This window comes from Branchiostoma belcheri, unplaced genomic scaffold (assembly GCF_001625305.1).
Source record: "Branchiostoma belcheri isolate BF01 breed outbred unplaced genomic scaffold, Haploidv18h27 scaffold33, whole genome shotgun sequence".
Taxonomy (NCBI): domain Eukaryota; kingdom Metazoa; phylum Chordata; class Leptocardii; order Amphioxiformes; family Branchiostomatidae; genus Branchiostoma; species Branchiostoma belcheri.
This window is the reverse complement of record NW_017803943.1, coordinates 2767928-2781231: the sequence shown is the minus strand read 5'-3', so window position 1 is coordinate 2781231 and position 13304 is coordinate 2767928. Positions and strand designations below refer to the sequence as shown.

The window sequence follows — 13304 nt, the reverse complement described above, 5'->3', positions numbered from 1 at the left end:
AGTAACTATAGAATTAAGAGGGGTACAGTACTATCTGTCTGTGACGTATCCATCCAACTGGTCTGAGTAGTTCAGAGCGACAGATACTCCAACCATCACTGCAGGAGCTCCTGGAAAATGTAGGAAAATGTTAAGCCCCGATCACATGTGTAGTTGATTGTCTATACTCCTTGTCTGTATGCTATGGGTATAATCCTGAAATAAAGAGATTCATTCATTCATACATACATGGAACAATGCACCTGCTAGATATGTTTTTCTGAGACATTATCACAGTCTGTATGTTGCAGATTTAAGAAGAAATGTGTGCAATACCTGGTAGTGTTACAAATACAAAGTAGTTCAAAGACAAAATATTACAAAATTGATACATTAATCACAAATACAAATAACACCTTTAAGGAAATAATGGACTCTTCCGTACCATATCCAAACAGATAGAAGTAGACCATTCTTGATCTCTGTGTCTTGAAGACCTTGATGAGTAAGATGTAGAGCTGGACTCCTTCCAGACACATCCAGGTGAAGGAGGCCAGGAACAGGTAGTGGAGGATGATGGCAATCACTTCACAGGCAACCTGGTGGAAATATCGAAGAAAAAATGAATTCTACACAGGAACCACAATGTAATGTTAACGTATGTTTAAAATTTGTTCTGTTATGAATTTTGTTCATTTAAACAGAGTCGGTGGACAATATAACCTGTCTGGTACGTTTGACCAATTGCTGATGTCACGTATCCGTAAAGTTTTGTCTCAATAAGGTCATGTGTTCGTAACTCTCGCAGATATCCATTTGGAAGTGATTGGTCATCATCCTGATGAAGGTGGTGGTCGGAAATTTGATCCTTATGTACCCTTGTGTTGGAATAAAGTTCGGCATTGTACTATGCTCCCAGATAGTACCTTATCCTCTGTTCTGTCGACTCCCGCCAAAAACAGGGCCTCAGCTAGCAGCAGACAGATGCACAGGTTGGCATGGATAACCGTCCGCTGGCAACGGATTCGTCTGGAAAACGATGGCAGACACATGTTAGAAATTAACTAAGTAGACAGCAGTACCTTGTTTTGTGCTGTGTGTTTAGCTAAACTATGCTTTCTACTGTGTATGGTGGGTATGCCTTTAGAGGTCGTTAAAAAAATTAATTCAAAACATGCTGCATGAAGTGTTAGCATCATGATCAAAATAGTTATTGAGATTATAAAACCAGACCTATATTTTGGGAACACAGTTGAAATGGTTATGTTATAAAGCTTTGGTGCTCGCAGTTTTGTTTCCTCTGCAATGCTTTGACAGGTATGCATGGTGGTGTCACTCTTGTGTATTGGAGACGGTGGCCAACATCATAACAACCAAGAAAACAACAACAAAACGACGTCGGACAGGGTTTCAACAACTGCACCAGTCACAGTTTGGTGACATCCACGAACTACAACTAGAAAACCACTGAAAATCAGCATGCAGTCGACCACTAAGCTAACATTCAAAGTGACTTAAACACATAGCTAGAACAGCAGACAGCTCCTACATCTAATGCTGTGGTCTAATTCTACACAACAAGGGGCGCGGTGTGGACCTAAAAGGGTGGTGAACAACTGGGTTGTTAAAGCAAGGAACAGGAAACACTGAGTACAGATGGCTGCTAGCATCACCTTTCCTTATCTCCCTCCATCTGATAATGCTGACCCCTGGTGTGCAATATCGGCAGAAGACAGATAGATAGTATATTCAAAGAATCAGATATTACTAGAGAGAGTAAGCATGTACTTCTTGTGGCAATGCAGTCCTCTTGCATGTTTAGTAGTTCTTACGGTGAGTGTGTAACTATGTACGACAGCTAGCTACAGTGTGTGTTATAGAAGGAGAAACTAAGTCCCCTAGTACTGCATTGTGCCAACACAGCATTATACACTATTAGGGGACTAGTACATAGTGTCTATATGCTACAGGGTGTAGGGGCACCAGCTTTTATATGCTGTTGGTCAGAGGTAAAATTAGAGAAAAATCTATGGCCCACCTATTGTAAATACTTAAAACTGTATCCTCTACCGCTATCAGTTTCAGAGGTAAAAAAAAATTTTTTGACTCAACCATCGGAGTGCTTATATTGTAAGGACAGGCTTATTATAAAGTTTGTATCCTTCTCTGGTATCATTTGGTGTGATAGCATTGCTTTTAATCATCCCCATCATAGCTTGATCCTAGGAAGATATATTAACAGCAGACTTGTATAGATAGACTTATTCTTTTCTGGCATTCCTAGTAGGTTAATATGGTTCAGCTAATGTTGCTTATTCCCACCATACCTTGATCCTAGGAAGATACAGATGGCGAACACGAGACACACGATGGAGATTATACATCCGACCCATGTGATGACACTCAGGGCAAACCTGTCTGCTTCAGTAAACTGGAAAAAAGAGAATATTTTGTCAGCATTTATACAGTAATTGAGTAATGTAGCCCAACAAAATTGTCACTGTTTAAAGATGTCGCCGCACCTAATAAGAAGAAATTGAAGATTTCACACCTTTATGAAGTATTTTGAATTGTACGGTAGAGAATATTTGGCAAAGCTTTTTTCGTAAAAGACGTACTGAGTGTATTTACATACCCCTTGTCCTGTGACGTCCATGAGAATAGCAAAGTTGGTGAGATGGTCGCACTCACAAATGGTGTGGGTACTGTTGCTTTCCTTTGATTTCGTACAACCCTTGTTCGACCAAAAGCCACTGCAGAGAAAACACATGTATGGCAAGATAAGTAGTCATGTAAGGTTATGTCTGATTAATGGAAGGTAATTTTGTCCACTGAAACTAAACAGAAGAATTTTAAGGTGCTGACCATACATTACAAACAAGAGTAGTGTTGATTGAATAGTACTTACCCGTCAGAATAGTTCCAAAACGAACAAGTTGGATTTCGGACGGACGCATTTTCGGCCTGGAAATGAATGAAAATTACAATTTAAGGAAATGAAATCAAACTTCAAAAACTGTTAATTTTCTGTGACTGTTAGAAATGATTATCAAAGCCAAAGAGTAGTATAGAATAATCATATAGTAATATATACTTAAAAACCAATGACACAAATGTCAACCCCATGAACAAGCCTGAGAAATGCAGTTGTTCTTACATCTGTGTGCTGTAAAACAATCGTCACTTTCTGGTTGTCGCCGAGTTGTCCCGGCGTGCTCCCGTTCCCGAGAGATGCAGAGATGATGCGAGAGTTGACTGTCCTGTTGGCAGCGCTGGGCTTGAGGTACGTGCCGAGAGAGTCACCGTACAGAAGGGCTACGACCTGTTGGTTCGTCGCTGGAAGAGAAACGCTGTCCGTGACGTTGCCCCAGCTGGAAGACAGACCGCTCGGGAATCGTCTGGAATCTCCGGTGGCAGGGAGAACTTCCATGACTGGCAATAAGAAAAAAAAATGTTAACATTTTTTTGATGGTATACCAAAGCTACACATTGTTTAGGTATAGATGGCCAAAGGCTACATGTAGGTGTCACAAGTCATTCAGTGTAATATGACCAGCTTCAGCTGACAGCGTGCCTGCAAAGCTGGTGTGTTACGCTGAGGGGTGGTTATACCGCCTATAAAGATTTCTTTGTGCTTCTCTCTCTCTCTCTCTCTCTCTCTCTCTCTCTCTATCTCTCTATCTCTCTATCTCTCTATCTAGATTTGAGAATCTTTTGAAATGTTTGATAACTACCCATACCTAAATTGTCCTGGATGGAAGAGAAGGCTTCGTCTGGAAGAGACTTGGCTACCAGGAACCCAGACCCTTCAGCACTCCCTATGACTCCTGTTGCCACCTGGGACCAGTCGTCCTGTTGGTACAGCACGGAATAAGGTAAGAGCAAGAGCAGCAACCATAGCAAGACCTTTACATGGGAAAGCGGTCGTACTATTTCTTTGTAAAGGAGTCTGATAGCCATTCAGCACCAAGGACATGTTCAGTTCTTGTATTCTGTTTTAGTTCTGCAGGGTTCTGAACAGTGAAAGTGTGCATGTCAGGAGTTGTGTGTCTGTTGTTATTGTAGGTGGCAATTAAGTCAAATGATGGCATTTCAGGACCAAGAACAGTCTTCTGTGCCGTTTCTTAAATTTTGTTTCTGAGGTCTTTGCAGTTATGTTGTGTAACTATCATGAGCACAAAGCATGATGACATCAAGAAGTACAGCAGCTACTGCAGTATTGTTATTGTTTGGCTACTAGACTTGGAGTAAAGTTGTATTTGTTTAAGACACTTGCCTCTGGAATGTCTTCCCAGGCACTGCCGATGTCACTTCTCAACAGCGTACTTCCACAAAGGGTCATCGTCTTATGGAAGGAAAATAACATGGTGAAAGAAATGGTTGAAACCATCATCGTTGTGGTGATAAGTTGCCTTTTTTGTCAGAAAATTTTACCACAATATGGGCCTCTGAAATGGTAAACTTCCTAATGAAAACTATATGATTGCCATCAACAATCTTTGACGGGGTATCATCATTAGATAGCTTTAAACCATGTTTAGAGTTAGATGTTCAAAGATTATTAAGTGCAACAAGTCGTTTGGTGTAATGTAGCTAGCTGCCGCTGTGTAGTAGCCTACACACATACAGAAGCTGGTGTATTATGCTGAGGGGTTGTTATACCAGCTATACAGATTACAGATACAGAATCCTCTCCCACCTGTGTGAAGTTAGTGACTGTTCCCTTTTTCTCCTCCTGTGTCATGTTGACCAGCTGCTCCTCCTGTCTCTGCACCAGGACGTTCAGCAGGTCAATACTCTTGATGACGTCACCGCCGCGAACCTTCCCCTGGCCCAGGAGGTTTCCCGAGACCAAAGCCAGGATGTCTCCGGCTGGACCTCCGCCGTTCAACTGGTGGGTTGAAAACAAACAAACAATTCAAGTCAGGGTTCGAAATACAAAAAAAATACAAATTATTCCTGCACCAATCAGACATTGAAAAGAATGGATCATACTATAAAACTGTTAAAAAACCATTGACATTATTTATAGGTGGTAATGGTCAATGCAGCAAATGTCAATCAACATACACGTACATGTATGTATAAACCAAGAGCATAGACCAGTGCAGGTTAGGTGCAGGTAAACATCAGAAATACCTGTACAGCTGCAATTTTGCAAATATGCACCCAGTATTTGGAGCCCTGCTGTAGTACAGGCAGATTGTGTAATAGAGGAAAGAATTGTTTACTATTGAGTAACAGACTTACCAGATCGTACAGCTCATTGACCCAAGGCGATGTGCAGTCACTTAAGTTTGGTTCTCCGCTCCATCTGGATCCATCACACAACCATCGAGCCGTACCTAAAATCACATCAAACAGGTGTCAATGGTGTCTGCAGTACAGTTTTATTTAGACATGGGAGTCGTAGAAATTGGGCAGAGAATTTTCCGAGCAGCCATTGTAGCCCCTGCTTCACCTATTGAGTCAGTGAAGTTAAGCTTGCCTAAGTTTCTGACTTAGGGAGAAGAGTTGCTGCAGCAGTGAGCTGAGCATCAGCGACTATGATCAGGCTTACACTATATTGTATAAAAACAAAATGTGCTACTTACCCTCTGTTCCCTCTGGGCATGGCTGGGTGGACTCTCCCCGGGCTGTGGCAGGCCACAGGATGTCCCTCTTCTCAATCGCCGGGCACCCGGACTGAGTAGTCATTGTAGCATCAGCTGGTGCTGTGTTCAGAACAAACAGAGAAGAAAAATAAGTAAGAATTCTGTTTGCTTGAATTGATACTAGTACGTGTTACCTGTTTTCTAAACCACTACATTCCGCACCACTACGTCCAGCCAACTAGAAGAAAAGAATATTTACAAACAAACCCCTAGCCTCTACCAGGCTTCAGAAGGTGGATGGACAGAGTAGAAATCGGCCAAATAGAGAGAAACATGCCAGGGAAGTTGGTCTACTAGTGAGTGAGGCAAACAGTACTCTGTAGCAGACCACCAGTCCCCTGGCATGTTATTCTATTTGGCCGATTTCTACTCTTTCCAGCCGCCTCCTGAAGCCTGGTAGAGGCTAACAAACACCCTAGAATTACCACCTTATCCACAACCCACAACGTGAAAGAGAAAAAAAGGTTACTCTTGAATAGGGAAGAAGGAGACCACAACCGTCACACACACAGAGGAAGAGGGTAAGTAATTCAAAGAAGTCTGCAGGCACAACTCAGAACTAGCTGCAAACATAAAGGATAAGTTGAAAACACAAAGTGCTGAGGAGAAAGAGAAAGTTGCCCTCACGTAGAGAAGTAACGTCCATTTCAGAAGTCGTACTGTTCACCGTAACATCTGGAATTTGCAAAAAAAAGGAAGGAAGAAATCAGACTAACTGCTCAATCACAATCGCCGTATGATTTTGAAGCCAAATTTTGAACTTAAGGCTAAATTTAAGATTTAATGATGAACGATTGTACGGCGAATGTGACCTGGCCTACACTAGACACTACACTACAGGACAACATATTAAAAGTTAAACGTAAAGACTACAGACTATATGGAATGAAACAAGGAATGACTAAATGACAGTGACATTGATGAATGCAGAATGAAGGTAAGCAGTTGACAAGGAAATGGGAAATAATGAAATGTAATAGCTATGATAGTGAATGAGGGGATCTCGGATTTCATGAGAATGAAGGTTCAAAACCAGATTACAGATGATGAAGTAATGGAAAAGTAGATGTGTGGCGGCATTTATGACAACAGAATGCTACACAACAACTACAGTGCATGCGATGAGTATTATGCAGCAAGTCTAATCTTTTCCAGTTAGTCTACACTATTGCACCCATTCTCCAAATGATTTGACAGTTTTCAAAGTCTATCCAGTTGCTTGCTAATGAGTAACTCTTTCTTGTGTGTCTGAAATCCAATTTTTCTACAGTATAATTAATTTTCATGATTCTTAAGAATTATGGTTTGATTTTAACTAGTGTGTTGATAACAATGTGTTAACATATGGCATTATGACCATATCATAGTTCAAAATCAACCAAACCATACTCGATTCGCTTACGTAAGCCTCGCATTAAAATAACCCTAAAGTCTCAAACCTTTGCAATGAATGAAGCATTTTTTAAAGCAGAGTTAAGTTAAATATCATCAAAGCAAAAACACATGATATATGGAATGGCGTTGCTAACTCGTGATTGGGGGTCCACTGGAGGCAGTTACGGTGGTGGAAGGTAAGTCGGTGTGGAATGGTGACGTCAGCGGTCTGGTCGGCACAGGTGCGTAACCCTCGGGAGGACCTACATACATATCATTTAATTAAAACATTGTTAGGACAGACTGTGGCAGCGTGAGGCACTGGTATATCATTATTTCAGCTGAAGCTGTAGCTAGTAGCATCAATGTTGACACCATTTCCTTTGTTTTTGTGACTGGGATAAAATCCATTTGTAATACCTGTTCACCTAAGTAACTATTAATCACCATATACCTGTTAACCATATATTATCATCATATATCCTATACAATTTGTGGTTGTTGTATTTTATGTTGAAATGTTGAGATGTACGCCTGTGCTCTAGGTGAGAACAATGCCTTGTGTTGGATCAGAAGTTTTAACTTTAACAAATGTAGACATTAAATAGTACATACTATTATTAGGTATACCGGTAGTTCCAACAGTCATGATTCAGATGAATCCATGTGTCTTGGTAAGGGGCTGATTTGTAAGAATAGTAGTAAAGTTATCTATCAAAGAGGAATGGGCAATCTATGAAAGCTAGACTCACCAGACACACACTTCATGCGCACCTCCAGGTATTTGAAAGTGCCGGGACACGGGTTACCAAAATTCACGTCCCCTGCAATCATGGTGCACTCAGGCAGCCCGTTACACCTGGCAAGTACAGAAGTTACATCATCAAAGGATTGGACAATACAAATAAGTGCACAAGCAGTTCAACAGGGCTAATTGTGCATCCTCAAGGTCTAGAGCTCACAGCTTATGAAATAAAACTCTAATAAAAAGTAAAATGTACCAAAATCCTCTCAAATTAAGCAAAACTTTAAGTATCAACATGCTTTGCTCCATTTCTACAAATGGAATACTGAATTAGAGCCAACGTTTCTCAAGTTGTTGAGATTAACATCCCTCTTTGAAATATTTTAGAGCTATTATAATACTGTAAATTAAAATGGCTCCGTTCCTGAGGCGTCGGCAAAAATGATACTGTCTTTTCAGCCACAGAAATATCTGCTTGGAGATTAAGTTATTCCTAGCTTGAAGCTCGCTTTTCCCCAGCTTCCCGCTGGGGTTGGCGACTCTCTGAGCATCTGACAAAGAGCTTGTGTACACAGGCTAAAGTTATTCCCACCTGTTGCGAACTTTCCTGAGCGTGTCCTGAGCGGAGCAGTTGAGGCTGAAGTTATCGCTGATCCCCCCGCAGCCCATGCCGGTGCGCCCGTAGCTGGCGTACTCCACATAGATAAACGGCCGGGCCAGACTGCCGCAGGACAGCTTCATCACCTGACCCTCACACGTCATCGTCACTTCTGGCCGCGTGCCTGCCGGAAACAGCCGCCATGACAACCGTCAACTTGACATTGGATCTTAACGTCAATTATTTTAGTATGAAAAAAACAAGCTAGCAAAAAATCAGACGTTTGAGACGATTCTAAGGACAAACGAAGGCAGTGGGCACCGGTTAACTTGAGCTTGGAACTCAACTTCAATTATTTTTCTAAAAGAAGCGCGCAAAAGTTACACGTTCATGAACGACTCTCTATATGCTGCTTGTTAAATTGCAACAACGTAATATGCTAAAATGACAATCGGAGATCTTTAATCCGACTCATGAAAAAGGATGTTAAACTTAGTGACTAGTACTACAATCAATGATTGGGCCACAATTAAGATGTTATATTGCATACAGATGTAAGTACACAAAAGTATCCAACAGCACAATTGCAAACAAACATTGCTGTTAAAGTCTGTTGGTAGTAAACAATGTTGCTTGGAAAGAAAAACGTACACAGACACTAGAGTAGACTGTGAATGTAAGATTTTATTAAGTTACTGTATACAGACACCTAGCAAAAAAACTGCATTTCTTAGTCGGTAAGGCACATGTTCTAACGCAGACACACTTTTTGTAAGCCATAGCGCATACGCGATCTCTAAAAGCATGTAAACGTTTTTCTGAGGTCACGTTAAGTGTTCTATCGTCATGAAATGCAAATCTCCAAGCAGATCCTACGGAGGCAAGACAATATCCATTTGGATAGAGAAGCGTCCACTCGCCACTCTAGATGGCCAGTTCTAAGAACTTCTAACTGTAACGCTTTTGCCGCATGCCGTCTGCTTGGGGATTAAAGAAATGCCACAAAGTCGAGACGAACAACGTCATAGTCGCAGCGACGAAAACTCGCGCTATGTTGCTTCCTTGTTGTAAGCTTTGTCATTAAAGGCAGTTAGTAACTCAAGACCACATTCAGCTGTCCACCGACGGCACACATATTAAGGACGCGCACAAAGAGAGCTTCTACATCTGAAAGCGCTACTTGCGAACACCGATCGCCTCTTTGTCTTCTCACCGTCGCAAGCTTGTCGGGCTGCTCGAATCTGCCGCTGCTCCAAAGCGTAGTTGTAGATCTGGAGACAGGCCATCCTCCCGTGGAACGCCCGCGACTCCAGGTCCCCGTCCCTGTACCCCAGCCTGATTGGTCCGCTGATGTTGAGTTCCGTGTTTCCTATTGGCTCGCTGTCCACGGCGGTTCCCTGGTGCCACAGCCTGGTCTCCCCGGAAGTGACGTCGTACGTGACGCCGACGTAGTTCCACTTGTTCGGCCTGAGAACGCTCGCGGTCAGGACTGTAGGGTCCAGCGCGAAGCTACAGCGATGTAACGGCATTGAGACTTAATATCCTCACCCCTTCAGCTGTTTCAATATTAACTCTTTAAACGGCGTTAAAATCAAAGTCATTCCATTGGTTAGTTTCATATGTTGGCCGATATACAAGCTAAGAGATGCAACAAAACTTGTTTGGCATTGATACAAGAAAGTTACTTTTTTTTCTAAATTTGCAATACCGGTTAAGACATTTAACAAGCACCTTGGGCGATACGCAAAACACCTACTAGCTACATCGCATTCCTACTAGCAGTATCCCATTAATCGGAAAGTTGTTTCTTTTGTTAAGAACAACTGTACTATGACTTTTGCTTAAGAAACAGCAACTCTTCGATGAAATAACACTTCAAGTCAGAATTGGTCAGGGACACTTCGAGCAACTGCATGTGTGATTACTTTTTTTCGGTAAAGAAAGAGCAACTGTACTTCGACGGTGTCTGATATGTTAGGCATCATGAGCAAAGCGACCAACAGCTGTCTGCACCTGTGGCTGTGACGTACCTCCCGAACAGGCTGTTATTGGCCAGCTGCCACAGCGTGCAGCCCTCACTGCTGACGGGGTAGTTCACGATCAGACCGGACTCTCCCATCGGGTACACGTGAGCCAGAACCGTGACGGAGGCGTCATGCACGTCCAGGGCACCGTTGTTGGGGATCTCTACGAACGAACTGGAGTTTCCAACGAAGTAGAACGCGCCCTCGGTGTCGTCCAGGGGTCCTTCTGCGAGCTGGATGCCTGAGGCGTTCCCATGGTTACCGAAGCCGCTGACGTCGTCTGCACCACTGCGCTGGCTCAGCGGCCAGAGCCCTACCAAACCTATATATGGGTGCGATGCATGGAGGAGGTTCATCATGATCTCCAAGCAGATCATACGGTGTCAAGGCAGCATCCAGATAGAGGAGTGTCCATTAGGCACTGGATACTGCATGGCCAATGGATACTGCCTGGCCAATTTGATACTGCCTTTTGCGACCACCGAAGGATCTGCTTGGAGATTACAATGTAGGAGGAGGTCCATCAGCCTTTGGGAGAAGGTGTTACGTGTGTGGTAACAGGGTCACTTGTCTTAGAAGCGCTGTCTTACTGTTGTTTAGCTAACTGCAGCAACTAGTCTGGTGTGTCAAGTCACTGTTCAAGTCAGTGACCCAAAACTGTATCATTACGTCGTCCTCCAACGGTAGAAAATATTAAATCCGAGAGCTAGGATACCGAGGGTGGTTTAGGATACCGCAAGATAGTGTATACTTTTTGCTACGCCTGTTGCATGCTCCTGCCCCAGCCTACAGTATACTGTAATTCATTTACATGTACTTGTAGAAAGCTCTTATACCAATGCAAACTTGTAAGCGGTATAACAAAGCTCGCTGTCGTTGATGCATGTTACAGAACGCATGAACCGAGCAGCTGATTTTAATTGGCCCCAAAAGGACCCCCATTAATCCTATAGAGGTACTATTGTTTTGTATTTCCAAGATAATTGCTGCTTTTTCGGCATAGACTAAATGTGTCTTTTAACGACCAGTTTGGGATAAAAGTGACCACTTGCCCATGAAAAAGCTCAGAGAGGGTTTCTCTCCGCCTAATCCAAGTTAGCGGTTTTCTTTGATGCCTTTAAATTTACGGCTTGAGAGATGGACTGTCTGGTTTCTGTGAGAGCGTCGCGCAACAGTCTCTGTATAGGCCAATGCACCTGTTCCTTAACTTTCAAGTCTAGACATAAAACAAGGTACGGTATTTAACAAAGAACTACATTGTTACATTGTAGCATCTTAGGCGGAAGGATATCTCAAGAAACACGGTCAAGTACAAGAAGAAACGATGAAATTCTGACCTTGCTCTGGTAGCACCTCGCACAATTCCCCTGAGTAACCTGGTTGGCATTTACACTGAAAATCAGGATCTGGCAAAATAAAATGAACGAATTAGCATATGTGCAACTAACCATGCATAGATGAATATATTCTACTACATCTTCTCGTCGAACAAGAGTTTTAGAAGTCATAATGACATACGTCGATCTAGTCTCCTCATTGATTCTCTTTATTTCGAACTGTGTACGTATTTTACAGGCATCAAATATACTTCACCTTTTTCTGTCCATTCCGGTTCCACCGCCCAAGTGTCCTGAGTTCCTGCAAAAGATATAGGATATCATGGTTAAGGAACCAAACTAAACGTTTTTTATTAAAATTCTTGAGCACGTTATCTCTCTATTTGGCCAATGTCTACACTTTCTAGCCGCCTCCCGACGCCTAGCCTCACCTATCTCACAGATGAAGAAGTTCTTATGTTCGCATCTGGCGTCGTTCCAGAGGAACTGGTGCTGCTTCCTCAGCTCGATGCAGTTCTCGTTCCTCCTGCCGTTCGGCTCTCCTGCCTTCCAGCCGCCCGTCTCCCAGCCGGCTGTCGTCACGTTCCTGCCCGTGACGCCCCACGTGAACACGCCCTCGCTGGCCGCGTCCGTGCCGCTCGTCCAGAAGGAATCTGTGGAGAGGAAGGAATTGTCGAACGTATTGATTAAAATGTGTAGCACGGAGGATTTAGTGGCCACGGTAAGCAGATTTTATGCCAAATTACAGCCATGATGAAAAAAATTATTGAAGAAAGAAGATCACTGAATACCGAAAATCAAAGCACAATTTGCTCATAATTATTTTCTTGTAGTATCGTATCACACTTTCTTCTTTAAACATGCAAAGAATGCAGAATCAAAAAACATATTTCATACTTCAATTGGGACAGTCATGTACTTATAAGGTCAGAGGACAGAATGGTCTTTTTAAATATGCATAGCTGTATCCACACCAAAGTACAATAAGTTACAACACCTCATGCTGCACCTTTCACCCCAGTCATAAACAATGCAAAACATAGCGGACGAAGCACATGAAGCAGATGGAATGGGAGACAGAGGGTGGTTCAAAAGGAAACAGGTGGCAATCCCGGCAGTTCTCGCGAGAGAGCTTGAGGCTTGAAAGCGACGATGATGAAGTATTGCCGCATGATAACACCAAGCCATATGTCCTTCTTAAACTATTTACTGAGCCCTTTTCCCATCCGGATTCTCGTAACTGCTTCCTACTCATCAGGAATCCGGATATCTTTGAGCGGTTCTAAACGTTAACTAGCAACACCGCGAAGCCATTACCGTTATTCATTGCTGCATCTGTGCTAAGTGGAATAGCGGTTGTCGTTTGACTCTGTGACCTTCCGTCGACGCTGCGCTTCCCTCTTCCGTTATTGTTATTTTCATCATTACGACCGTTGTTTCCTCTGTCGTTGTTGTTGTTAGCGTTTTGCTGGTTATTGTTGCCGCGACCTCCGTTGTTGCCATTACCTCCGTTGTTGCCATTACCTCCGTTGTTGCCGTTATTACCTCCGTTGTTGCCGTTATTACCTCCGTTGTTGCCGTTATTACCTCCGT

The 13304-nt window shown here is 42.9% G+C and overlaps 2 protein-coding genes across 4 annotated transcripts in view; both read right to left on the bottom strand.

The window, feature by feature from the left end:
- LOC109475293 (adhesion G protein-coupled receptor L3-like) overlaps positions 1–7259 on the bottom strand; it is a 19235-nt gene extending 11976 nt beyond the window's left edge. Inside the window, exons 1-14 of one of the 3 annotated variants that reach the window (XM_019775900.1) lie at positions 7163–7259; positions 6261–6308; positions 5574–5693; positions 5230–5324; positions 4679–4870; positions 4256–4324; positions 3720–3831; positions 3137–3411; positions 2888–2943; positions 2615–2732; positions 2307–2410; positions 906–1008; positions 425–578; positions 20–110 (exon numbers count right to left, since the gene is read on the bottom strand). In XM_019775900.1, the coding sequence (XP_019631459.1) occupies positions 31–110; positions 425–578; positions 906–1008; positions 2307–2410; positions 2615–2732; positions 2888–2943; positions 3137–3411; positions 3720–3831; positions 4256–4324; positions 4679–4870; positions 5230–5324; positions 5574–5693; positions 6261–6279 (1497 nt within the window). In that variant the 5' untranslated portion in view covers positions 6280–6308; positions 7163–7259 and the 3' untranslated portion in view covers positions 20–30. Of the gene's footprint in view, positions 1–19; positions 111–424; positions 579–905; positions 1009–2306; positions 2411–2614; positions 2733–2887; positions 2944–3136; positions 3412–3719; positions 3832–4255; positions 4325–4678; positions 4871–5229; positions 5325–5573; positions 5694–6260; positions 6309–7162 lie in introns of those variants that run through there. The other 2 variants (XM_019775899.1, XM_019775901.1) reach the window with 2 other exon arrangements.
- The window catches only part of LOC109475163, a 22836-nt gene continuing 16689 nt past the window's right edge, over positions 7158–13304 (bottom strand). The window contains exons 4-11 of the mRNA XM_019775697.1: positions 13029–13298; positions 12143–12364; positions 11968–12012; positions 10381–10696; positions 9564–9859; positions 8345–8534; positions 7760–7866; positions 7158–7270 (exon numbers count right to left, since the gene is read on the bottom strand). Of these exons, the coding sequence (XP_019631256.1) occupies positions 7158–7270; positions 7760–7866; positions 8345–8534; positions 9564–9859; positions 10381–10696; positions 11968–12012; positions 12143–12364; positions 13029–13298 (1559 nt within the window). The remainder of the gene's footprint in view (positions 7271–7759; positions 7867–8344; positions 8535–9563; positions 9860–10380; positions 10697–11967; positions 12013–12142; positions 12365–13028; positions 13299–13304) is intronic.